Raw genomic sequence first — 27,266 nt, forward strand, 5'->3', positions numbered from 1 at the left:
TGCACACTGAATGGAAGTTTAAAGGGCCATTCTGTTCACAGGTGTATATATGCAAAAGCCAATTGGGTAGAACAAATATATCCACAATTCAGGCCAAGTCTATCAGGCTAGAACCTTCTAGAACCCTAAGAATAGGCCAAAACTGCCCTTCCCAGCTTAGGGCTACAAGGCCTAAGCAGGCCACATGACACAGCTCAAAATTGCCTGCCAGGTAGAAGCCATCTCCCCCACACAGACCATGAGATAAGTAGGGCCACACACTCTTCCCAGAGAAAAAGAGTGAAAGGATGAAAGGCAGGAAGGAGAAGAGAGCGATAGCAGCCAGGCACTGCCTTGGAAGCTATGATACCAGAAAGCAGAATAGAGGAACAATATTACAACACCCTGGGGTGACCAGGTCTGTCCCCGGGGACAGGACTTTATAGTTATCTTAAAGGAACCAATTGCCCCCAGCTGCCACATGCACAAATGCTCTATCACTTTTAGTTCTATAGATCTTGATTCTGTTGGCTAGTAATATGTCTTAGGGTAAGAAAACAGCTCGTAAAAAGCATAAGACACTCAGACTTGCTTTAGAGAATACCAAATAAGACCAATTTTCTGATGTATGCAATGCCTCTTGGAAATTCAGCAAGGATGCTCAGTACCTGTAGGACTTCTATTGTTGCCATATAATCAAAGGTTAAAATGCTGGCTTTGCTCAGAGCTCATTGGAGAAGGAAGACATTGTGGGAGGAGTCCATATGTAGATTGGCTCAGTCATAGGAACGTAGCACTGAAAGTTGAACTGACCATGAAAAGTTGCAATGAAGATGATCAGAGGGATGGAGCACCTCCCCTGTGAGGACAGACTGTGAGAGTTGGAGCTGTTTAGCCTGGAGAAGAGAAGGCTCCAAGGAGGCCTTATAGTAGCCTTCCAGTCTCTTAAGATAGTCTACAAGAGAGCTGGACACCTTTCATAGGGACTTGTCATGATAGGATGAGGGGCAGTGGCTTTGAGCTGGAAGTGGACAGATTTAGAACTGGGTATTGGGAAGAGAGACACAGGAACAGGTTGCCCAGGGAAGTTGTGGGTACACCCTCCCTGGAAGTGTTCATTGCCAGGTTGGCTAAAGCCTTGAGCAACCTGGTCTAGGGAAAGGTGTCCATGCCCATTGCAGGGGGGTTGGAACCAGATGGCTTTTAAGGCCTCTTCCAATGCAAACCATTCTATGATTCTATGATTTCTTTCTATACTGAAATACAAACTAAGCACAAGGCAACAATTTTCTGGTTTGTGCTCTTGTTTCAAAGTAAGCCCTCTGTCTACTGGTCAAGAACAAAAGCTTAGCAAGGAAATGTACCCCAGGCCTTTGTGTACATGTCTGAACCTAATCTTGAAGTTTGCAGAATGCTCATCAATAAACATAAAATACACTTCTGTATTCCTGTCTGTATTTATTTTTTCTAAAGAACTTGAGTCAGTTTAATAAAGGCTGAAAAATTACAGTCCAAGGACTACATTCTGTTTAGGCAAAACTGTGGCCATTGAAAATCTGAGTGCTACATAGACACTGACAAAATCCCAACCAGCAAAACAAGCAAATGACACAGGAACAGTTACTGAGAAGGAAGAAATTACTCTATCTTGGAGATGTAATGTCAGCCTTTGTATAGTTGTGGCTGAACTCTCACAGCAATCTCTGTTGCAGATCCTAATGCAGATCAGTCACATTCCAGCTCTCCAGAATGGCCTGTAAATCTTAGGAGAGTGAGACAATAGCCAAGTACCATGAACAGTGAAAACACCCTGGCAGCTTCCCCCAACTAGGAAAATATCTGGTTGAAGTACTGATGGGGATGGACTTAGGAGATTTGAGTCACACCATGCAATTCAACTGTGAATTAAGTTGCATACTGTAACCTGGCTAAAGTAACTATAGCTCTCATTCCAGTGGGCAACAGGAGATTTCTCTTCTCCTCTCTCTAATCACTGTTTACTTGCTCTGTTCTCATGAATCAAAATATTACTGCAGTTCTTGTGCTTAAAAAAAATACCATTGCTGAAAAGATATTTCTTTGGGATTTTATACACATCAGCTTATTAAAATGTTGATGTTAATATTCCATAAGAGACGTAATATTTCTTGAATAACTTCTATAAAGAATGCAATGCTTGGCAGTAGTTCTGTATAAAAAAGAGAAAGAGAAAAGAACATCACACAGTTCAAATTCATCTTAGGTGAACTCAGAGGTTACAAGCACAAGTATGTGATCAAGCATTTTTTAAAGTTTATTGATCAGATTATTTTGATAGACAAGATGTATGTAGAATATTGATTCCATGATACCATGATTCTATGATTCTATTCTATGATTTACTTTATGCTCGCTGGAGTGAAATATTTCAAGAGTGAAGATTTTGAAAGCTACAGCACACAGATTAATGCTGTGATTTGAATGCCACAGACTGAAGGACTAAACACTTGTACTGATTTGAAGCTATTTGGAATATTTTAATGAGAGAAGGTATAGACTGTGAAAAAAAAGAACAGTGGTGATGTCTATTCCACTCATAGGTTTGCTGAGATGTATAAAAACAAGGACACAAACAGACAAGGCAGTGTGTGCCTCTCCCTTGCTTCTGCCTGGAATCTGTGTAACCCAACTAATCATTTCCTTCTGACCTCCCTTACCAACTCTTCCAACTCACCTTGCATGTAAGGCAGATGCTGGGAGAAGGTAGGGGGAGTGGAAAGAAGGTGGAATGGTGGTTGGAAGACCCTCCTGGGCACTCTGACTTCTGGGAGGGGTATTGTGTTTCTGTATTATTTTTCATTTGTATTTTTCTAGATATAGCTGTAAATATCTGTAATATGTTGTAAATACCTGCTTGTATATTGTGCTAAACTGTGAATATAAAGTTTCATTCCTTATCTTCCAGCCAGCTGAGTTCAGACTGGGTGAATTCATTGTGTGTTGGGGGCAGGTAACTCCCAGAACCAGTACAACACTGAAACAGTGTTTTAATTTACAGTGGCTAGTTCAGTGCTAATCTGACTGCCATTTGCTGTTAATTTGGTCTATTTGCAACAGGTGCAACCCATGATCAAGTCCTCCGCCTCTGACTGAATGCTCTGAGATTTCAGGCTTGAGCCAGAGGAGGAAGTGTCTGCAGTGCAGCTGTAACTCCTACTGGAAGGCCTCTGATTTCTCTATCTTAGCACTGTGCTTCTGATGTTTAACCAGCTGCAACCCCACCCTTACACTCACATGTTTTAAACCAGAAAAAACAGATATTGCCATCTGGAAAACATGTTAGTGTTACAATAGCACTTACAAATAATAGCAGTTTTCTGATTAGATAGTTTGGTTTACCTTCTCAATATCAACTCAGATTGTTATTGTACGAAGCTGAGATTAAATAGCACTGAGGAAAAAAAGGAGTGCTGTTATCACATCTTCCTCTATTTTCTGAGCAAGTGCTATTTCTGCTGTGCTGCAACTTTCTGGAGCAGGGAAATAACTAAAGGAATCAACAGGACATACATTTTTCTGTTGGATTCTTCATCTGCAACCTGGACATCCATGTATGTTGCTGCTGCCCATGAATGACTTTAAAGTATGTGAGTGGAAATGGTTCAGTTCTGAAGTAGAAGCACATGTTGGAATACATGCTTCTACCCATCCAATGAACCTTACCAGATCTCCAGGCTTCTCCACCTGTGTCCTTTTCCCACTCACTCTCCCTCTTTATTCTTACTGCAGTTGTCGAAGAAGGACCTGGCCCAAACCCCTTATGTTTGGAATAGCAGTATTGCATTTTGCTGGAGGAAGCTCTAATGTGAATCTTGGCAAGGCACTGATGAAACAGCCATGCCATCCTCGAGGCAGAATTATTAACCACTTCAGCATCCCCATCTGCTGAGGATGATACTTTTAATATGCTCCAGGAAGCTTTCTTTTCTCTCACTGAATACACTTAGCAGTTTTTGGGGCATGGTACCCCCAGATCTAAGAAAATTGGATGGTATCTCCTGATCCCTCACATATCTGTAGTTGTGCTAGTAGATCAGCTCTTGGAGAGAAAGAGAAAAGTAGTTCTTGTCAAGATGGAAATCTCTGTGCCAGCAATGATTAAAATGTTGCTTTTTCTTCTACTTATGAATTCCATTCCCACAGTCTGTCTTCAGTGAATATGAAGATAGTAAGTTAGTTCATTCTTTCCCATTTGCAAAAGACTCTGCAGCTATCATGGGAGGAAGTGAGGGAGTTGCTAAGAATGTTAATACTTGCTTGGGGTATTCTTGGAGGATGTTGCTTTGCAGTAACTCCTCCAAAGACACCAAAGATTCTTTTCAGAAAGGCAGTGGGAAAAAACAGGAAAATACTTGTTATTTCTGTTTGGTAGTTTAGAAATGATAGAAAGCTGTACTATTGTGCAATCTCTATGTCAAAAATACTAAGTTTGGTTTCTTTCCTATTTTTACCTTTTTAACTCAGGAGCATGTAATGTTCCCTTGCAGATATACAGAATCCTTTAGTAATTTGAAGAGATTACTGAAAGAAAGAAGAGGCAAAATCTTTAAACAACATAAATTATATTTCTTTTTAACAATAACTGTCAGCTCACTCAAGATTAATTGCTCCATAACCTTCTCTGAGGAAAAGTGCTGAGAAGCTAAACCAGCATGTCATGTTCTCATCAATGTAAGTTTTCAGCAGGCTGACCAGTCCTGTACAGCTGCCATTTTGAGCAACAGAGATGAGGCAAGTCATGAAAGTGCAAGATGAGTAAACGTTAAGGACTCTGTTCTACATGAATGAACTGCTGTATGGGTTGAAACTGCATGGATTGCTGGGCTTGAAGGGTAGTAATCAATGAGTTGATATTTAGTTGGTGGTGGCAAGTAGCAAGCAGAACACTCTAGGTTCAGTATTGAGGCCAGTATTCATTATATTCATTGTAACTTGGCTGATGGCACAGGATTCGCCTGCAACAGATTTTCAGACAATACTAATGTAGGAGGGATTGATTCTCAAACCAAGCAGTGGGGCTTCAGTTGAGAGGACTTTGACAAACTTAAAAATTGGGTAAACAGAAATGTGATGAAGTTTATCAGGGAGTGCAAAGTTGTGCATATGGGGTTGATAGTACCAGGCACCAGTGCAGGCTGTCTGAGTGGCAGTGCAGCTGAAAAACATCTGGCTGTCACAGTGGACTATGAGTTGAATATGAGCCAACAGGATGTTTTGATTGTGAATAGAGCACAGGCTGAGTTGCATTAGGAGGGGAGTGTGAACAGCAGATGAATAGAAATTATTAGCCCTGCTTATTCAGTGCTAGTGAGTCCATACCTGGAATAATGTGTCCTGTAAGGGCATGCAGAGAGCTGATGAGACAGTAAGTGGCCTACAGTGTATGACTTGTGAAGAGATGAAGAAGCTGACCTTAGTTAGTCAGGCAAGAAAGAAAATAAAGGGAGATTGGATAACAGTCTAAATCTACCTCAAGGTGAGTGGCAAAGGGTGTTGAACTGATGTCTTCTTAGTAGTAGTGAATGGTGAAACACGGTGACAAAGTGAGTCTCTGGAGCTGTGATTGTGCAAGGGTCATGCTGCACAGAAACATACTGCCTGGAAAGGCTCTCAAGTCTCCATTCTTGAAGGCTCTCAAGAGCAGATTAGGCAAAGCCACGGCTAACCTGAAATACCACAAATCACAGTCCTTTTTCCAGTGGAAGGCTGAACTGGGTAGGTCCCCAGAGATCCCTTCCAACCACCACTTCTATGAGTATGAAAATCTAAGCCACTGTAGTGTCCCCCAGGTAGTAAACAAAATTAAGTTACCAATTTCTCTTACTTCTGCCTTCCTTCCTCTCTCTCTTCCTCTGTTCCTGTCTTCCTTCACATTACATTGTAACATATATTTACCATGTTTATTTACTTAGTTTAAGGGACTAGTAAAAAGACTTTTCAGATGGGGTTGCTCTGCTTGCCATCTAATAATTTTATACAGTTATGATTTCTAAGGCACAAGGGTCTGACAGACTTTGTTGACACCTACTTTTACTGGATCTTTCTTAAAACTGCAGACTTTTCTTGGTACTATAGAATTGTCCTTCCCATTCTTACATAATGAACTTTTTTCCCTACTGAACATCATTGGTACCCTTGGTGCTAGACCTGTGCAATTTAATGGTTAAAATTAAAGTAGATCCATAGATACTCATCTTCCCAAGAGACAATATAAATCCAGAACCACAATGACATATGAACCAAAACTGCTGAAGCATTATGACACAGCTAAATTAATTCTGTACCAGATCAAGCTGTAAAAAGAGAATCTCTGTTAGCACAAGGATTTAAGCGTACAAATGGCATCTCAGGTACTAGAGGGTACATGAGCTGATAGCAAATCAAACAGATATTTTTGTGACTAGTCACCAGTCCCAGTGAATCTCTTTCAGTGGTGGGTTAATATTAATAAAGTATATTAGAATGCTAGAGGCAAACAGCATCAGGAATAGTGTGCTGAGCACAGAAGCAATCATGCCCCTGTACTTGGCACTGGTGAAGTCACAGCTTGAGTACTGATTTCAGTTTTGGGCCTCTCTCTACAAGAAGGACATTGAATTGCTTTCCTTCTACAAAGGAAGGAATATTTTGGAGGTTTATTTATTGCACAAATAAGGTATGATACTACCATTGTCTGGAAAATGTGTTCTTTCCCCTGATGTGCAATGAGCCAAACTCACATGCTGAGAAGAGCTGTGGATTTAGTACAAAGTTGTACAAGTTTAGGTGCTGGAGTGGGGTGTGTGTGGGGGGTGTGTGTGTATCCCCACAAAGCCAACATCCCAGTTTATTTGGTTAGGGGGCTTTGTAGTTAGGAGGTGTGATTTTTTTAACATTATAATGAGATTAGTTCACAAAAAGGGTCCCTCTAATCTTACTTCTCCTGCCAGAATCCCAATTATCTTAGGATGTTCTTCAATGTACATGAACTGAAGGACTTTTATCCAGTTAAGAGCTATTCTTGATATCCTAGGTGTTTTCTTACAGCGTTCTGTTTTACACTGATGGGAACTTCCAGCACAAGCACCACCAATCTTTCAGCTCCTCTGCAAGGATGTAGTCCCATGCATTGGTTAGAAAGTTTTACACCAGAAAGACCCTTATCAGTGGTTCTCATTAGAGAAGACCAGTGCAATGTATTCAACTCTAAACAGTGTACTCCGTTTCAGCTGGATAACACAATGAAGCTTTCAAGCTTCGTTCCCAGGCTGGTTTGGCTGCATAGATCCAACCAGCCCCTCTGAAGTAAATGCGGTCCAACGGCCACTGAAATCTTGCTACCAGCTGTTTTTACAGGACGATCTCCAGTTCTACGTGTGGGCGATAACCTGTGCGGCACTGAACTCCCTTCAACCAGCAGAGTGTGCCTGTGAGAGGGCTGCAAAGCTCCGCCAAACCAGAATCAGCCGGTATCGGAGGAATGAGGGAGCGTGGAGAACCGAAATCGTGGGGAATGGAGACAAGGCGCTGCCGAAGACGAGCTGCCTCGCCTGGGAGAGGCCCAAGACCGGTGCCAGACTTCAACGGAAAATAAGTTCTGCGGCGGGGAGCAAGGCCGGGGCCGAGCGGAGGCGGAGGACACGGGCGCAGGTGGACAGCGGATCCCGCAGCTACACCTGGCATACGTAGCGGCTCCGCCGCTTTGTCTGGCAGCGGGGACGCGGCGCCTGGCGGGGTCCGGCGCGGTGAGTACCTCGGAGGAAGCCGCATGGCACAGGCATCGGCATCGGCATCGGCATGGGCGTGCGTAGGGCAACTCGACAGCTGCATCGCCTGCGGCAGAGGCGGGCTGGCCCGGCCCGGCGCGATGCTGGTGCGCGCTCGGCTGCCCGCGGGGCGGCGGCAGGTAGCGGCGGTCCCGGCGCGCCGCACCGGCTGCTCAGCGGCCATCCTTTGTGCTCGGGCGGGCCCGCCCGGCCCCGGCCTCCCCGCGGCCGCTGCAGGCTGCACCGGCACCGACTCCCGCCCCTGCACGGCGAGCTCGGCCGCAAGCGCCGGCCCCGCGGCAGCCCGGGGCTCGGGACATAGCAACCCTGCCCATGGAATCCCGGAATCCCGGAATTCCAGCACCGTAAGGGTTAGAAGAGACCTCCAGAGGTCATCTAGTCCAACCATCCCGCTAAAGCAGGTTCTCCTGGAGCAGGTTGCCCGGTATCACAGTGTCCATGGGGATTTTGAAAGTCACAAGTGGAGGCTCCACAGCCTCTCTGGGCAGCTTGATCCGGGGCTCCAGCACTCTCACAGTAAAGAAGTTTATCCTTACATTTATGTGGAACGTCTTGTGCTTTAGTTTGTACCCACTGCCCCTTGTCCAGTCGGTGAGCACTACTGAAAATAGCCCAGCCCCATCCTCTTGACCCCCACCTTTTAGAAACTGTATTGGGAAGATCCCCTCAGTCTGCCCTTTTCTGGGCTGAAGAGCCCCAGGTCTCTCAGCCTGTCCTTGTCAGAGAGATGCTGAGTCTCCTAAGCATCTGCTTGGCCCTGTGTTGGACTCTCTCCAGTAATTGCCTGTTTCGCTGAACTGGGAAGCCCAGAACTAGACACAGTGCTTCAGGTGTGCAGCCTTAACCGGTGCAGAGTGGAATGGGAGGACTACGTCTCTGAATCTGCTGGCCACACTCTTCTTAACGCACCCCAGGATATCATCTGAGCAGTGCTTTACATAGATGAGCGCAGCTTGAATGCTGGGGAAGGCATGACATGCCAAGCTCCAGAAGTTATTATCTTGAGCAGGCAACCATTCTTGTGCCTTCTGCTGGTCCTGTAACTCTAACTATTTACAGAAACAGAAGTACAGCTCCTGATGCAAGCCATGCTTGGCACCAAAGTGAGAAAAATGTTTGCTACCTGAGCGTTTTTCTGCTGTCCCTGGGGACGTGGAGCCACTCGTGGGTCACACTGAGTGGTCTCCTGGAAAGGTTTTCTAAGCAAAATGTGGGAAACAACACTCAGAGGCAGAAAGCAGCACCACAGGCCTGCTCCTGACTTCATGCAAACTGATGACTCCATCAATACGCAGAGTGCTTTATGCATGTAATTGCCCTAGTTTGTTTTTTTCCTTGCTGGGTGTGCAGTTTGGCACCCTTGCACCAGTCTGCAGAAGTGGCTGGTATGCACTGCACATCTCCAGTGAAATCACCAACAACTGGAGTGCCAAACATTCAAGCTGAAGTTAGACTGATGAAAGTTCTGATACCCAAAAGAATGTTTTTAGCAATATTTTTTCTGGGTGTCTTCAAAAGAGAAATAGTCACACATGTAGCATGCCTACTGTGAATACTGTGAAGCAAAAATCATTGTTGATGAGTTATCCATTGTAAATGCCTTTATGGTTTTGTTTTGTACTTTTTAACGCTGAGGCAAATCAGATACTGGACAAGGTTACTCGAGTATTCATAAATTATTAATCATATAGACTTTTTATAGCAAGATCAGATTTTTTTTTGGTGATCCAGTTGCATGATAAGCTAGAAAGCCATAGCTCCACTGATGGTACAGTGAGCTTGCATGTTTTGCTGCTAACTCTGGTCTTATTACAGCACCTGCATTTGTCCCTGAAATAGCTCATGAGTCAGATTTTCAGAGAAGCTCAGCATTTTTGTGGGCACTAATATTTGGACCAGTTTTTCTAAAAGCTCTGCACACTGCATATGCATACAATAAAAGCTTTTTTTTTTGATAAAAAATTCTAGGTCTTCCCCAGGTGACCAAACAAGAATCCAGATTCTCTTCCTTTTTTAGACCTCACCTTGAGTACTGTGTTCAGTTCTGGACCCCCAGTTTAGGAAGGACATTGAGATGCTTGAGCGTGTCCAGAGAAGGGCGACGAGGCTGGGGAGAGGCCTTGAGCACAGCCCTACGAGGAGAGGCTGAGGGAGCTGGGATTGGTTAGCCTGGAGAAGAGGAGACTCAGGGGAGACCTTATTGCTGTCTACAACTACCTGAGGGGTGGTTGTGGCCAGGAGGAGGTTGCTCTCTTCTCTCAGGTGGCCAGCACCAGAACGAGAGGACACAGCCTCAAGCTACGTCAGGGGAAATTTAGGCTGGAGGTGAGGAGAAAGTTCTTCACTGAGAGAGTCATTGGACACTGGAATGGGCTGCCCGGGGAGGTGGTGGAGTTGCCGTCCCTGGAGCTGTTCAAGGCAAGATTGGACGTGGCAGTTGGTGCCATGGTCTAGCCTTGAGAATTGTGGTAAAGGGTTGGACTTGATGATCTGTGAGGTCTTTTCCAACCTTGTTGATATTGTGATACTGTGTGATACTGTGATAAATGCAGTCTCTTGTGAGGGGCTGTATTCAAACACTGGTGCTGTGAATAGGTCTTTGCTACCTCATTCATTGGGAGGACATGGCTGGCTTCACAAACTAGCTGCTGTCCCTTGCCTTGCAGTTTCTCTGCAAGGCTTGCACAGTTGCAAAGAGCCCCTTGGGCTTCTCTGCCTTCTGCAATATTGTGTTCTTAGCAATTCCCCTTGATGAGGGAAGAAGGCTGAGAGCAGGTGAGTACATTTCTTCTGGTGCGGTATGCTATGAGGTGATGGGTCAGTAGTGGAGAGGGGCTCCAAACATCCAGCTCTTCATTTATCCAGCGCCTGAGAGTTTGTGCAACTACTGGAGTGGACCTGCTCTGTTTTCAGCTGTGTTCACTCTGAACTTGTGATCTCAATTGGAAGTTAGTAGCCAAAAAAATTATTAGAAGCAAGAATCCAGTCCAAAGAAAAAGTATACAGGCATCTTCTGAAGGTTTGTGGAGGTTAATGCATTTGCATCTACTCAGTCTAAGCCCATTCTGTCAGTAAGACTGCAAAGATCAGTGTTGTATCTTAGCATCTTAATGATTTTTGCTTTAAATAGCGGAATAAAAGATAGATGTGTTCCCTGTCCGAAGAAGAAGCTTTCTGTATCTACTATCTGTATTCAGGTGTATACAAAACCAGTCAAAAGCATGAAACAGAAAGGTAAGGCTCCACATTTAATCCTAACCCTGAACCTTCAGTTGCATAGTTTTGTATTCTATTATCTAAGACACACTATAATATCCAGCATATGTGTTCATTAATTTTGAACAGGGCATGTTTAACAGCTTGCAATTCTCTTTCTTCTGCTACTTCTTGTTATTTCCTATTAGCATGATTATTCACAATCTTTATTACCTTTATGCAATTAGTATTTCTCTTGTATGTGGACTGAATCCTCTGTAAGTAATAATTGGACGTGGCACTTGGTGCCATGGTCTAGCCTTGAGCTCTGTGGTAAAGGGTTGGACTTGATGATCTGTGAGGTCTCTTCCAACCCTGATGATACTGTGATACTGTGTGATAAACTACATTGGTGGGGGACCTAGCTTCAAGTACATTAATAAGAAAAATCTGAGATGCCATCTTTAAGACCTACCCTCAGTAGAGAAAGAATGAAGTATAATTTTGACTAAGACTATCCCAGACTGTCCTCTTATGTTAAAAAAACCCCAAAACTCTCTTGTCTCTCATGGCTCTGATTTCCTCTGCCCTGCCATCCTTCCTGACTCAAACACTGTGCAGGGCCTCTAGAAAGACCTCCTCCTTCTGTCTCTTGATTTGGAAAGAATAACCTAGAAAGTAATTTCAGTAAATGTTTCCACTGGCGCCCAGGTGTGGGCTTGTCAGTTGGTCCCTGCTTCTCTGCTCCTTTGGTAAGTATTAAATGTGCCCAATTCTTGTTCTTCTTCACTTGTGTTGCAAATAGCTTCCATGGCCAAGTTAGGGGTAATGATGACTTAGTCTGTAAAAAGTATCCATCTATGAAAAGTTTGATACCAGTAATACCATGTATTTTCTCTCTGATTGACTGTATGAGACAGATCAGTGTGCTCTTGCTGTTAAAGATGCTCTTAGTTATGCAAGAAAGAGATATGTGGCACTGAACTGCAAAGGTCAGTGAGTGAGCAGGTAGTCAAGAGAGGTTATGTGTGCCAGTAGGTTTTCATTAGTTTTACTGCAAGCAGCAGTTAAGTAGATTTGACTGATCAGCTCTGACTGCATATTAGTGTGAAATATCAGAACCATAGAATGTCAGGGGCTGGAAGGGACCTCAAAAGCTCATCTGGTCCAGCCGCCCTGCCAGAGCAGGATCACCTAGAGCAGATCACGTTGGAATGCATCCAGACAGTTCTTGAGTATCTCCAGGGAGGGAGACTCCACAACCTCCCTGGGCAGCCTGTTCCAGTGCTCTGTCACCCTCACAGTAAAAAAATACTTCCTCAGGTTCACGTGGAACCTCCTATGCCTCAACTTCCACCTATTGCCCCTTGTGCTGTTACTGGGCATCACCGAGAAGAGGCTGGCTCCAGCCTCCTGGCACTCACCCCTTACATATTTATAAACATTAATCAGGTCACCCCTTAGTCATCTCCTCTCCAAGCTAACAAGCCTCAGCTCCCTCTGTCTCTCTTCATAAGGAAGATGTTCAACTTCCTTAATCATTTTTGTGGCTCTACACTGGACTCTCTCAAGCAGCTTCCTGTCCTTCTTGAGCTGGGGAGCCCAGAACTGGACAAAATACTCCAGATGAGGTCTTGCCAGGGCAGAGTAGAAGGGAAGGAGAATCTCCCTCGACCTACTAACCAGAGCCCTTCTAATACACCCCAGAATGGCATTGGCCTTCCTGACCACAAGAGCACACTGCTGGCTCATGGCCATCCTTCCAGCCACCAGGACTCCCAAGTCCTTCTCCCCTTCACTGCTCTCCAGCAGGTGAGTCCCCAACCTATACTGATCCATGGGATTGTTCTTTCCCAAGTGCACAGCTCTACAGCCCCTGTTGAACTTCATTCAATTTCTCCCTGCCCAACTCTCCAACCTGTCTAAGTCTCTCTGAATGGCAGCACAACTCTCTAGTGTGGCAGCCACTCCACCCAGCTTGGTGTCATCAGCAAACTTGCTGACAGTGCACTCTATGCCCTCATCCAGGCCATTAATGAATACATTGAATAATACTGGTCCCAGTACTGACCCCTGAGGGATTCCACTAGTTACAGGTCTCCAGCTAGACACTGTCACATTGACTACAACTCTCTGACTTCTTTCATTTGACCAGTTCCAAATCCACCTTACTACTCCATCACCCAGACCACAGTGATATCTCAAGGCCTTGTCTGTATGTTTATCTAGCAATAAGAAAAAAAAAAAAAGCAAAATAGTTTGGAAAGGTAGTAATGTGAGAACCAAAGTATACTCATGTGTCAAGACAAGTTTAAAGACAGAAACTGAATTTTGCAGTTAGTGCAGAATCTGAGTTACTCACTGGCAGTTTTCATAGTGAGGTGCTAACTGAGGCACATCTTCTGAGAGCTCATGGAATACTTAAGGAGCTTTAAAAAACAATTGTAGATAACTTTCTTCTCTTTTTTGACTGTTGTGTAACTGATGGCTCTTTTTGTTTTTCAAGAGAAGAAAAATAAAAGAATACTCCAGGAATTTGTATTACATTTCTTGTCTCCATGGAAACCTAGGTGGTGCTTCACAGTTGGGTAACTTTTCAATGTGCTGCAGCAAAAATCAGAGGGAGATTCTGCACCTTGCCTGTTAATCAGTTAAAAATTTATTTTGAAATTATTCTCACATTCACTTAGAGTAACAATGGAAGAAATCAAACTAGTAAAGGTAAGCTATCATGGCCTGATCTTATATACACATAGCTGTCACTCAGTTTGGTTCTGATAGGCATTGATATCAATTTGGAAGACTCTTAGGTTTTAGTAGGATTATATGGATTAACACTATGGAAACCAAAAGCAAACTGACAATTTGACTAATAAAAAGCTTAGCAGAGGCATAGTAACAATCTCCTTGTTGTAATTTATATAAGCAAAGTAAGAACCTTAAATCTTAATCTTTCTCTGTCTTTGCTCTTGTTGTTCTGCTACCAAGAAAGAATCACAGAATCATAGAATTGTAGAATGTTAGAGGTTGGAAGGGACCTCTAGAGATCATCATGTCCAACTCCCCTGACAATACAGAATCACCTAGGGTAGGTCACACAGCAACACATCCAGATGGGTTTTGAAAGTCTGCAGAGAAGGAGGCTCCACAACCTATCTGTCACCCTCGCCGTAAAGAAGTTTCTCCTCATGCTGAGGTGGAACTTCTTATGTTCTAGCTTGTATTCATTGTTCCTTGTCCTGTTACTGGGTACAACCAAAAAGAGACCATCTCCTTCAGCTTGATGCTCACCCCTCAGATATTTATGGAGATTAATAAGATCCTTTCTCAGCCTTCTCAAGTCTAAACAATTTCAGTTCTCTCAGTCTTTCCTCATAGGAGAGCTGTTCAAGTCCCACAGCAGTCATTTGGACTCTCTCCAGTAGATCCCTTTCTCTCTTGAACTGGAAAGCCCAAAACTGGACATAGTATTCCAGGTGTGGTCTCACTAGGGCAGAGTGGAGCAGTAGGAAAACCTTCCTAGATGTGCTGGACACAGTGGATGCACCCAGGATACCATCGGCCTTCTTGGCCACAAGGGCACAGTGCTATCCCATGGATGGCTTATTGTCCACATCTCAAAACTGGTTTCCTCTGAAAAGATACAGTAACTTCATCTACCTGCCTCTTACAGGTTTCCTTTTCTTTATTCCAAGCTTCATCAGCTTGAACACAAAGACACACAATCTTACTGGGACACTAGAAGGCAATACAGAGAAAGAATACATTGAGACCAGTCTGTTTTTGTGACCAGTCAACCCATGAAGAGTGAGTGCTTGAAGCCACCAACAAGTAAGTAAAGTATATAGTAGTGGAAATAATGCAGCCTAGTATTCACTTGTAAATAATCCTGCATAGAAAATCATGAAAATAAGCTACACACAAACATTTACTAGAGAGTTTTCTAAGCGTTTTATGGCTGAGCAATGAAAACCAGATGTTCACTTTAGAGTGGCACTAAAGCACAGTGGTGAGATACAGTAGTGATGTATGCTGCTTGCTGTAATCACACTGCACAAGCTGATCACTTTGTGTTTTGAAGGTATGTACTGGTATTTGCTTTGTTTCAGAATACTGTGGAGAAGATGTATGCTAGTCACGAGGATATTGGATATGATTTTGGAGATGACTCAAAAGTTGGAACTAAACCAGTTAAGCCCAATCCAAACATTGATGGAGGATGGGCTTGGATGATTGTATTTTCCTCCTTTCTTGTGCACATACTTATCATGGGGTCCCAAATGGCCCTTGGAATACTCAACATGGAATGGCTTGAAGAGTTTAATCAAAGTCGTGGCTTAACAGCATGGGTTAGCTCCCTCAGCATGGGCATTACACTTATTGTAGGTATGTTCCTGCATTATTTATTTCAAAACCATGTAGATTTTCAGAGTATGTTTGCCATCCCTCAAGTATTTTCTTAGTTTGCCATTTTCTTAACAGAACTGCCCAAGTTCTCCTGAGCTGCCTTTTTAAAGTCACCAGGACAAGTTTCACAAGTTAGAGGGAGAAAGGGAACCACAGCAAAGATGACAGTGAAAACAGTAACGCCAAGAGATAGAATCAGCAGGAAAGGATGCTTGTGGCTTCAAGGTCTCACTAAAATTAAGAAAACATATGATATGTGGAGTTTGTGGTCCTCCCTGTATTCTATCTGTGATGAGACAAGGTTGAATTTCCACAGTTTATATTTCAGTGTGGCAACTGAACTAAAATTTACTTTTTAAGTTGTGGTTGGTTCAACCCAGAACCTGGAGGGATACATTTGTGTACATGTGTATGTAGACACTTCTGTATTGCTAAATGAAGATTAAAAATCTTGTGTTTGAGTCTGCCTAAAATAGTCCACTGAAAATGAAATAAAATCTTTATGTTCTAGTTACTTGTGACAAAGGTGCCAGTTCTGGCATCCCCATCATAAAGACAACATAGAACCGCTGGAGTGAACCCAGAGGAGGACCACAAACACGATCAAAGGGCTAAAGCACTTCTCCTGTGAGAAAAGGCTGAGGGACCTGAGGTTGTTCAGCCTGAAGAAGAGAACACTGCAGGGGCAGACCTTATAGCTGCCTTCCAATACCTGAAGGGTACCTACAAGAAGGCTGGAGAGGGACTTTTTCATGAGGTGTCTAGTGACAGGTCTAGGGGGAATGGTTTTAAGCTGAGGGAGGGTAGGTTTTGACTGATCTTTGGAAGAAGTTCTTAAGTATGAGGGTGGTGAAATTCTGGAATAGGTTGACCAGAGGGATTGTGGATGGCCCCTCCATGGAGGTGTTCAAGGCCAAGCTGGATGAGGCATCACTGCCCATGGCATGGAGATTGAAGCAGATGGTCTCTAGTATCCCTAAGCCATTCTATTGTTCTATGATTATTTCTCAGTTTGAACTGTCCTTTCTTCATGGGCCATCTTTAATTTTAAGTCTCGGGGGTATTTGCTTAGTATTTGATCACTTGGTTTAATTTTTCTTTCCAAATTACATGAGTAGTCTGATGTTTAGAAATGTCTTTAAAATATTAAGAATCTTCATGTGAAAAACTGCTAAAAAGTGCAGGGAATGAAATAAATAAATTAACACTTTTTTTTTCTTTCATTGTTTTGAACAGGTCCTTTCATTGGTTTATTCATCGGCATGTGTGGGTGCCGCAGAACAGCTATAATGGGAGGGATGCTGAATTCCCTAGGGTGGATACTGAGTGCCTATGCCTCAGATGTGCACTACCTCTTCCTTACGTTTGGAGTAACAGCCGGTAAGAGCTGTATTGACACTTGGAAATTCTTCCTATTATGTTTGATTCCTTTGAAGGTTATCTGGATGAGTTGAGAGTTAGACTGTGAAGTTGTTCCAGCTTTTTCTTTTGCACTTTGCAACCTGTTATGTTTTCAGGACACTTAATTATTTACTCAGAGGATAGGGCCCGATGGCTTCTGTTGATGTTTAAATATGTTGTGTGAAGATGTTATTTTTATCAGTCTCTCCTAACTGAATTTATTATTTGAATTAGAATAATTAGATAACCCAAACTGTAACAAGTGGAATATAAAGATGTTAAGCCACTGTTAAATTGCATATCTAACTAACTCCTCTCTTTGTCACAGGAAGAAACAGCCACTGTTTTCTACAGGAGTTGCTCCACGTTAATAAAATGCCATATTATGATAACTATGTAATGCTTCAAAATCCATTTTAAAGGGTGTGATGTGTTACTGCTGGTAGGCATCTACGCCTCACACAGTGATTACCTGCCTTTTGGAGAGGGATGGGGAAAGAATCAGTAAGGTAGAAGTGAGATAAAAGCCAGTTCAGTAGGGAAAACAACAGCTGCATGCAGAAGCAAAGCAAAATAAGGAATTCTTTTACTACTTCTCATGGACAGGCAGGTGTTCAGCCATTTCCAGTAAAGAAGGGCTTCACCATGTGTAACCATTACTTGAGAAGACAAACACCACAACTCTCAATGTCCTCCTTTCCTCCTCCTTTCCTCCTAGTTCTATTGGTGTGCATGACATCATATGGTATAGTATGTCCCTTTGTTCAGTTGGGGTCACCTGGTCCACTGTGTTCCCTCCTAGCTTCTTGTGCACCCTCAGCATACTCACTGGCAGGGCTGCATAAGAAAGAGAAAAAGGCTTGATGCTAAATCATGCTTATGTTATCAACAGTGCTTGGGTCACAAATCTAAAGAGCACCACATGAAATGCAATGGATACAATTAACTCTGTCCAAGCTTCAGTTAGGACAATATATGTGGCCATACACAGTTTCTTATAAAAGACCATCACATGACATCAACAACAGCTAATTAATAGCAACTAATTTTGCTACTTTTTTTTGCAATCAAAATCAGTGAAAGAAGTAATATGTTGTCATTTTTATTGGAACTAGGTCTCCAGAATACCTTTTGACATGTGTACAAGCCCAGTCAAAATATTTAAAGCATGTGTGTTTAGGCATCTTTCATGGAATCATAGAATGGTTTAGGTTGGAAGGGACCTCAGAGATCATCCAGTTCCAATCCCCTGCCATAGGCAAGGACACCTCCCACTAGAGTAGGCCTCATCCAACCTGGCCTTGAACACCTCCAGGGAGGGAGCATCCACAACCTCCCTGGGCAACCTGTGCCAGTGTCTGACCATCCTCACTGTAAAGAACCCTTTCCTAACATCTAGTTTGACTCTCCCCTTTTTCTTGAAATCAAGAGATCCGTAGTGCTTAAATGCTCAGTTTCTAGCAAAATGTGGGCTCTTGGGAAAATTTAGTTACTTTAAGAAAGTTAGGTAGAAGACAGGGAACTACTGGAGAGAGTCCAGTGGAGAGCCATGCATATGGTTAGGTGACTGGAGCAGATGTATGATGAGGAGAGGCTGAGAAGTCTGGGCCTCTTTAGTCTGGAAAAGAAAAGTCTGAGGTGGGAGGATCTTTTGAAGCCATGTAAATATCTAAAGGTGAGAGGTCATGACGATGGGGCTGGGCTCTTTGCAGTGGTGCCCTGTGAAATAAAAAGGGGTGACAGGTACAAACTAGAGTACAGGAGATCCCACAGAGACAAAAGGGTAAGCTCCTTTACTTTGAGGGCACCAGAGTTCTGGAGCAGGCTGCTCAGAGAGATTGTTGAGTCTCCCCTGGAAACTTTTAAAATCCATCTGGACACATTCTTGTGCAACCTGATCTAGGTGATGCTGCTCTAGCCGGGCAGTTGGGCTAGATGATCTCTGGAGGCCCTTTACAATCCCTACCATGGGATTCTGTGGTTCTGTGAATCCAGTATAATCTACTTAAAGCACTACTCAAATTCATTCACTGTTCATTTCTGGAAGGAGATACTGTTAATAAATATGAGACAAAAATGTTAAAGTGATCCAAGTAAGAAATTAAAAATTCGACCTTTAATTAATGTCTGAGTAACAGAGAGCAATACAGGGGGCTTTGAAATGTTACTCGAAGGATAATGTGGCCAGTTGTGTTTGCAGATGGAGCATGGTATCTATGTTACATTACAGAGAAGTGATATGAAAAAGAATTGCATTGCACTCAATACAAATAATAGCTTCAGTACCTTCCATTTCCTCGAACTACCTTTTCACAGAATGTCATAGAAAGCAGCAGAATTTCTAGACAGAAGTTTTTCTTTTAGCTCTGTGGATGGAAACTAGCAAGGTTTGCTGTGCTGATTTGTTATAGAATCACAGAATTATAGAATCAACCAGGTTGGAAGAGACCTCCAAGCTCATCCAATGTAATCTATCACCCAGCCCTAGCCAGTCAACCAGACCATGGCACTAAGTGCCTCATCCAGGCTTTTCTTCAACACCTCCAGGGACGGTGACTCCACCACCTCCCTGGGCAGCCCATTCCAGTGCCAATCACTCTTCTCTGTGAATAACTTCATCCTAACATCCAGCTTAGACCTCCCCCAGCACAACTTGAGACTGTGTCCCCTTGTTCTATTGCTGGTTGCTTGAGAGAAAAGACCAATGCCCACCTATCTACAACCTCCCTTCAGGTAGTTGTAGACAGCAATGAGGTCACCCCTGACCATACCACCATACCATAGATTTCTGTAATGCCATACATTCCTGGACAAAGAACAATAATTACAGGCAAGACTGTGCCCTTTTTGGCATGTCTTGTTTCCATTTGTATTGAATATAATCAAGCAGGCAGTAATCCAGAGTTTTTCTCAACCCTTGTTGCATTTCAGAAGGAGCATACATGAGCTACTAGACAAAAAGCAGAGACTGTGCAGAGACTTTAAAGAAGGGTGAAGAACATACTTTCAGACAAAAGATGAAGCAAATTTTTACATCAGGTAGAGAAGTGAGATGCTGTTGCAGGAGTGATTCTGGCTGGGAAAACAGTGTAGACATGCCTGAGATGTATCATCCAGTTCCACAGGATCCCACTTTCACCTTACTTGTCGTCCCCTCACCCATCACCAACTCACTCTCCCCTCACTTGTGGTCTCCTCTCCATCTCCCCACTTGCAGGCTCTTCACTCAGGATCTCACTCAGCCATCACCTCAGCCCTCTTCACTCACTGCCATCCCCTTGTTCTCACCAGCACTAGATGAAGAGCGCTGTTCGCTTACCTTGGCCGCTTCCCGCTTCGGTCGCTCCTGGGTAGCTCTCCGCGTTGGTGACCTGTGTGCCAGGCGCCCTCGCGTGGCGCTCCGCTATGATCCGGCTGCCTCACCTCCCACTCCCAAAGTGTCTCCTACCAACGAGCTTCCCCTCCCTCAGATCCTCACAGCTTCGTCCCCTAACCTTTATCCCAGCTCTGCGAGTTCTCCTCCCTGAGGGGACAGAGGAGCCTTGTCCCCCCGTCACCCATGCTGGGGAACTGCTGGCCGCAGAGCCCCTGTGGGCAGAAGCGGCCCCCGAGGCCGTTCCTCCGGCGGGCTGAGCCGGCCCCGCCGCTGGCTCGAGAGGGAGCTGTGAGGGAAGGTGTGGCGGGCCTGAGGCCCCGGGCTGGCATCAGAAGGTCGCTTCCCTTTCCACGGAGTTAGGCTCTCTTCTGCTGTGCAGCTCACAGAATCAAACGATAAAACAATGAAAGACAAAACCTGTCCTTTCTGAGGGTGCAGAGGGAAGTGCAGTGACTGAGCCAGGCTGCTCCCTCCCTGGAGGTGTTCAAGGCCAGGTTGGATGAGGCCTTGAGCGACCTCTTCTAGTGAGAGGTGTCCCTGCCTATGGCAGGGAGTTGAAACTGGATGAGCTGTGAGGTCCCTTCCAACCTGAACCGTTCCATGATTTCCTTAGAGTTTCTGGCTGGGTGTAGGGAGGGAGAACTTTGGCAGGATGAGAACCTTATCATAAATTCACATAGCGAATAAATAGATACTTCTGACAGGAAAAACAGCTCCGACTGTGGTACACTGCCAGGGTTGTTAAGGCTTTGCTGCAGTAACTTCTCCTTTCTCCAGTTCAGCTATAGCTGGGTCACACTGCAGCTGCATTTTAGGAAACGTTTTAAGCCCCAAACAGTCTTCTAAATGATGATCACAGTGAATTTGGAAGCATATTCTGCACATGCCTTTACCTGTCCAAATCCTCTGTCAGGGATTTGCTGTGAGGAGAACTGGGCAACTGTTAACTTTGATGTTGTGTTTGCACAACCCTCAACACTTCTCAGTTAAAAAAGCTACCATCAATGCTCTGGCTTATAATTAGAACTGAGGTGTTTTGTACAAAATTGCAGATCTACCTTCTAAGAATATGCCTGTGCCCTCTTTGTGCTCTGTGGCCCTCCCAAAGAGAAACCTGGAAGCCACCCGAGGTGCCACCAGGCTAACCCCCCATGCTCACTCTTGAAACATGTCTCATGGCCATTGTGTCTCCACAGTCACAAGGCAAAAACAGAAACTCAAGTCTGGGTCATCAGTGCTGGTGAACTGAGGCAACAGCAACCAAATATGCCTGTTGAGGCATTTCTGGTTGCTAAAGCAATCAGATGCAAGTATAACAAATGCAGCTATTTCAAAGCAGGGTTTGTTCTCCCCACATTAAGTGTCACCGTTTTATTGTGGGATGTGTGGGAGTTTGCAGCAGTGTCATGCTCAGCTGAGGTAAAGGGTTTGCTTTCCATGGGTTTCAGTAGTAGAATTGTATTCTCGCTGGAATGAACAGTGCACCTTCTGGGAAATACCACAGGTGTCCAGTTCTGGGCTCCTCAATTCAAGAGAGAGGTTGAGGTGCTGGAATGTGTCTAGAGAAGGGTGACAAGGCTGGTGAGGGGCCTGGAACACAAACCCTATGAGGAGAGGCTGAGGGAGCTGGGGGTGTGCAGCCTGGAGAAGAGGAGGCTCAGGGGTGACCTCATTGCTGTCTACAACTACCTGAAGGGACATTGTAGCCAGGTGGGCTTGGGCTCTTCTGCCAGGCAAGCAGCAAGAGAACAAGGGGGCACAGTCTCAAGTTGTGCCGGGGGAAGCATAGGCTGGAAGTTAGCAGGAAGTTCTTCACAGAGAGTGATTGGCATTGGAATGGGCTGCCCAGGGAGGTGGTGGAGTCACCGTCCCTGGAGGTGTTGAAGAAAAGCCTGGATGAGGCACTTAGTGCCATGGTCTAGATGACTGGCTAGGGCTGGGTGCTAGGTTGGACTGGATGAACTTGGAGGTCTCTTCCAACCTGGTTGATTCTATGATTCTGTGACAGAAATGAAATCTACAATGGGAATTGAATATTTATTCTTGTTTTTACTACTCTGCTTGCACAAAGACTTTTTATCTTGTTGACCAGAAGTTCAGATTGATTTTGGCTTTTATTTTCACAGGCATTGGAAGTGGCATGGTTTATCTGCCTGCGGTGGTCATGGTGGGGCAGTACTTTCAGAAGAGAAGAGCACTTGCACAAGGACTTAGCACCACAGGAACTGGGTTTGGAGCTTTCTTAATGACTGCCTTAATGAAGTACCTCTGTATTGAATTTGGGTGGAGAAACACCATGTTCATCCAGGGTGCCATCTCTTTGAATCTTTGCGTGTGTGCGGCACTTATGAGACCACTCTCTCCCAAAGACATTGTTAGTGAAAAATACGTTCTAAGAAGTAATAGTGAAGGTAACCATGAGAAAGCTCTGTCACATTCTGCAGAGACTATACAATCTAGAGGAGTCCTTAGTGAAGAACTGGAAAAAAAGGACACAGCAAATGAAGAAGTGCTTGACAGTGTGCAACAGGCAGAGATTGGAAGTAAATCTCAAAGCGAAAGGAGTTTGTATGGACTGCGCATTCTTAAGACAGTGAGCCAAATGATGGTTACAGTCAGGATGGGCTTTGCCATATGGTACTCCAGCTACTTTGGAGCTGCATCACTCTTTACCAATAGAGTGTTTGTGGCCTTTATAATTTGGGCTTTGTTTGCCTATAGCAGCTTTGTCATCCCCTTTATTCATCTACCAGAAATAGTCAAGCAGTACAACCTACCTAGTCAGAATAATATATTTCCTTTGACATCCATCATAGCCATTGTTCATATTTTTGGTAAAGTGATCCTTGGAATAATCTCTGATCTCCCATGCATCAGTACATGGAATGTCTTCCTTATGGCTAATTTTACTCTGGTCACTTGCATTCTTACTTTGCCACTAATGCAAACATATGTTAGCTTGGCTGTGGTTTGTGCTCTGATCGGATTTTCTAGTGGCTATTTTTCACTAATGCCTGTTGTGACTGAAGATTTAGTTGGAACTAAACACCTTGCAAATGCCTATGGCATCATCATTTGTGCCAATGGAATATCTGCATTGTTTGGACCACCCTTTGCAGGTAAAAAGCTCAAAGTGCTAACTGACAGATGTTTGTATAATAACCGTGTGACTTGTTATATTATTAACTTTCTTATGAGTCATCAGCATGTGTAATTAACAAAATGACAGCTGCTCCAGAATGGACATCCAGCTTTATACTGTACAAATTCAAAGATCACTACCACTGGGTACCAGCCCACTAGTCACACAGGCTACAAATTACAATCCTTGCAAATAACCCCAAATCTATCATAATCCATCCTTTCAGTGGTATGCTTCCTTAAAATATACACTTTTGTAAGGTGAGGAAGGTTTAACCTATTTCTGTGTATTTGGTGTAGTATGTGCACTAGATATACTCAGGCCTCTAGATGAAAAAAATATTCGTTTTCAGGGTAGGCAGGTGTACTACTACAGTACTGCCTCCAAGAACTCAAAAGTGTGTTTGGATGTCACCACTCTCAGCTACCAAGAGATGTGTTTATTTAACCTAGTTTTGCCTTCCTTCAGCCAGAAATACCGACTCTGGGGACTGCAGTGTTCATAATCTGTTTACTGCCATCCACAGCAGAAGGTAGAAGTGTATGTATGTTATCCCCACAGTTACTTAGGTTTAAACAAACATTCATTCTAAATTTCCTCACAGAAAGTGGTGGGGAATTAGGGAAGACATAGAGGTGCTGATTTTTAGCACTATAGCCAGAGTACAGCTGTCATCTACAGAGATGCATACCAGAAGAAAGCAGCAAGAGACCTTGTGAGTAGTGACCATTGTCAGCCATGCATGGCATGGGGCTGAAGCTATTAGCAGCACAAGCAGCCCAGAAAAGGGAGAACACTCTCACCTTCTCTCCCCTTCACTGACTGAGCCAACACAATATAGAAGAAGGCTCATTCGGTGCAGCAGTGGTTTAATTCTTTCAGCACCTCGCAGCCTGTGCTGAACATGTCTTTGCATTTGGTCATCAGTAACAAGTCAAGTAGGATGCAATTATGTGATACAAGAAAAGCTTCTGATCTTGAGGTTACATTGCAATGCAACCAGCATGACGTGAGGGAATTTTGCTCTTCTGGGTTCTCAAACCTTTCTGAAGCAACTTTAATGTATTTTTGCAAAGGAATTAAGATTGGAACCAGAGTCATTGCAATACTGAATGCTGACTTGGAAAAGTCTTTTATAGTTATGTGAGTCCTTGGGAAAGCTACTGGGGACGTGTTTGCTTGCAGAAGGCTCAGCATTCGAGCTAGCCTGCAATATCAGGCATTTTACAAAGTCAGTAGCAGGATGGAAGAATTCATTGGCTCTGAATTCCCAAATGTCTCTTTTAAAGGCAGACCTGTGATACCTTCTTTCAAAAGTGTAGTTTTAGACTGAAGATTGCTTGTCTTGTTCGGGTGACACATAGCTGGAGTTCTATTTTAAGACCTCTATGATATTTCAATAAGGGGGTTGGGTGAACGAGTAAGACATTTTGTAATACATTTCCAGTGGTAGCACCTAGAGGAGACAGTCACCACCCTTTTCTCCCCAATACCTTCATGGGTTTGACTGAAACATCATGAGAGATATGTGCAGTACTTTTTCATGTTGCCAGGCTTTGTTACCAACATGTCTTTTCTTTGTTTTTCAGGTTGGATCTATGACATCACACAGAAATATGACTTTTCTTTTTACATATCTGGCTTGCTATACATGGTGGGAATAATATTTTTACTTATACAACCTTGCATTCAAAAGAAAGAAACGAGAGAAAAGCCTGCAGAAGGAGCAGAAGTGTAGAACAAATTCCAGAAGTATTTTTACAGAGTTTGTTTTGGTTTCATGTTTCTATTGTATGACACTATGAAGCTGTTCTTCTTATGGAACCAACTGCATTGAGCTGTACTTGAAGTGAAAAGCAAATGTGCTCCAAAACACCAATAAATGATTAGAAATATGGTTTTTAATTGACTGAAGATCTTTTACTTTAGAGCTACCAAATACAGTGATTAAAAGCACCCTGCTAGTCTTTTTAAAATGGAATGACACCAGGAGCCTTTACCCTTGCTTCTCTTTTCAGCACTGCCCATTAGTGAAATTCCATTGCCTGCAATAGAGTTACTCCTGATTTCCACAAGTCCTACATGAGAATCTGATCTGGAGATGAATGATTTATAGAAATGTTTCCTACTGTGTATTCTGTCTAATAAAAGATTAATTACTGACTATGAGGAAATGATGCTATTTCTTACCTGACCAGCCAATTACTTTTGAAATGCTTTTCAATTATATGTTATTAATTATTAATTCAATTAATTCCTTGTATTGCAATTAAAAAATACTATTTCTTTGATTTGGAACTGAAGAAAAGTCATCTCTTTTTTTTTCTGAAATGAGTTTCTACTTCAATGATTTCTTGTAAAAATTTTCTTTAGAGTATCAACTACATAAGTCATCCTCAGCATGCAGGTGGCGTTATAAATGTGATTTACTGGAGGCCATGAAGATGATTGCAGGGCTGAAGCACCTCCCCTGTAGGGACAGGCTGAGAGAGGTAGGGCTGCTCAGCCTGGAAAAGAGAAAGCTCCAAGGAGACCTTAGAGTGGCATTCCAGTTCCTGGAGGGGGCTACAGGAGGGCTGAGGAGGGACTTTTTACAAAGGCTTGCAGGGACAGGACGAGAAGCAGTGGCTTTGAGCTGGGAGAGAGGAGATTTAGAGTGGATATTAGGAAGAAATTCTTTACAGTGAGGGTGGGGAGACCCTGGAACAGGTTGCCCAGGGAGGCTGTGGATGCTCTCTCCCTGGAGGTGTTCCAAGGCCAGAGTGAACACTGCCTTGAGCAGCAGGTCTAATGGGAGGTGTCCCTCACCATGGCAATGGGGTCGGAACTAGATGATCTATAAGGCCCCTTCCAACCCAACCTCTTCTGTGACTTCTAAAAGGCTGTCACAAAGTTCTGCCATGAAGAAGAGAGAGCTTTTGGGCAGACAAATCACTTGTTAGAGGAGGTGAGAGGGAGCCACAGGTTCATGGGCATTTTCTGCAGGAAAGGCAGAGCAGCCAAGGGCAAATTACCTGCATGTTGTGCAGCAGAGTCAGAAAGGTACTCAGCAAGAAGAACTTTAAACAGATGGAAGAAGGTGCTGAGGCTGTGCTTCAGGGCACAGGGCAGGGTGAAGATGTTCTGAGGGATCTGTGACAGCCAGCAGAGGAGAGCAGTACAAATTAAGAGTAGCTTCAGCAACGTAAGGGTTATTACAAGGAAATTACTTTGTTCTAGGCTTGGAGATTACTTTAGCTCTGTGCTAGAGACCAACCCCAAGCTGGCTGTGAGTCCATAGTGAGCTCATCTACTTAGGGACCAGGGTATTTTTGATATGACTGAGAGCCAGGCAGATACCATGCAAGGAAGAGCCTTGCCAGAGTCCATTTGCAGATGAGTGTTGCAGCAATTTCTCATCAGAGTTGACTTGTCACAGGTTGGACTTGTAAGGACAGACATGACAGAATCAGTATGGTTGGAAAAGATCTTCAAGATCCTTGAGCCCAGCCATTACCTATCTCTGCCTGGGTCACTACTACACCATACCCTTGAGCACCATATCGGGACTGTTGTTAAATACATCCAGGGGATGAGGATTCAACCACTTCCCTGGGCAACCTCTTCCAGTCTTGGAGAACCTTTTCAATATTGAAGTTTTTTCTTTGTGTCCAACCTAAACCTCCCCTTGTGTAACTTGAGGCCTATGAGATGTCTTACCAGTTGTGACTTGGGGGACAAGGCCAACACCCACCTCACTGTAGCCTCTTGTCATGGAGCTGTAGAGAGCAATAAGGTCTCTCCTTAGCCTCCTTTTCTTCAGGCTAAACAACCCCAGGTTGGCTCTTCCCCACCATGGTAATGGAAAATCTCCTGAGCTTGTCAGGTTTTCCACTTGAAGAGTGCCCAGCCTTCCTCAGCTACTTTGTCCTTCAGGACAGCCTCCCAGGGGACACTACCAGTTGGTCTCCTGAACAGGTCC

General features: G+C 43.9%; 1 protein-coding gene across 4 annotated transcripts; it reads left to right on the forward strand.

Annotated features, from left to right (window-relative positions):
* Positions 1–5,479: 5,479 nt before the first annotated feature.
* On the forward strand, positions 5,480–25,469 carry SLC16A14 (solute carrier family 16 member 14). 4 transcript variants are annotated; one of them, XM_064165204.1, is made up of 6 exons: positions 5,480–5,494; positions 14,653–14,810; positions 15,089–15,365; positions 16,623–16,766; positions 22,290–23,282; positions 24,895–25,469. In XM_064165204.1, the coding sequence occupies exons 3-6, from the start codon at positions 15,104–15,106 to the stop codon at positions 25,041–25,043; spliced, it is 1,548 nt and encodes a 515-aa protein (XP_064021274.1). In that variant the 5' UTR covers positions 5,480–5,494; positions 14,653–14,810; positions 15,089–15,103; the 3' UTR covers positions 25,044–25,469. The 4 variants fall into 4 exon arrangements, with proteins under 4 accessions (XP_064021274.1, XP_064021273.1, XP_064021272.1 ...); XM_064165203.1 differs by lacking the exon at positions 5,480–5,494 and adding an exon at positions 7,406–7,742; XM_064165202.1 differs by lacking the exon at positions 5,480–5,494 and adding an exon at positions 7,406–7,742 and having other exon boundaries at positions 14,675–14,810.
* The last annotated feature ends 1,797 nt before the right edge of the window (positions 25,470–27,266 follow it).

Source organism: Pogoniulus pusillus, chromosome 26, assembly GCF_015220805.1.
Source record: "Pogoniulus pusillus isolate bPogPus1 chromosome 26, bPogPus1.pri, whole genome shotgun sequence".
NCBI lineage: Eukaryota > Metazoa > Chordata > Aves > Piciformes > Lybiidae > Pogoniulus > Pogoniulus pusillus.

What these genes read in the sequence shown, in the direction of transcription:
- SLC16A14 (XM_064165204.1), top strand. Translation starts at nt 15,104, where the DNA reads ATGTATGCTAGTCACGAGGATATTGGATATGATTTTGGAGATGACTCA. An exon ending in GGGCATTACACTTATTGTAG is followed by an intron (nt 15,366 to 16,622) that starts GTATGTTCCTGC and finishes TGTTTTGAACAG; the next exon opens with GTCCTTTCATTGGTTTATTC. An exon ending in GTTTGGACCACCCTTTGCAG is followed by an intron (nt 23,283 to 24,894) that starts GTAAAAAGCTCA and finishes TTTGTTTTTCAG; the next exon opens with GTTGGATCTATGACATCACA.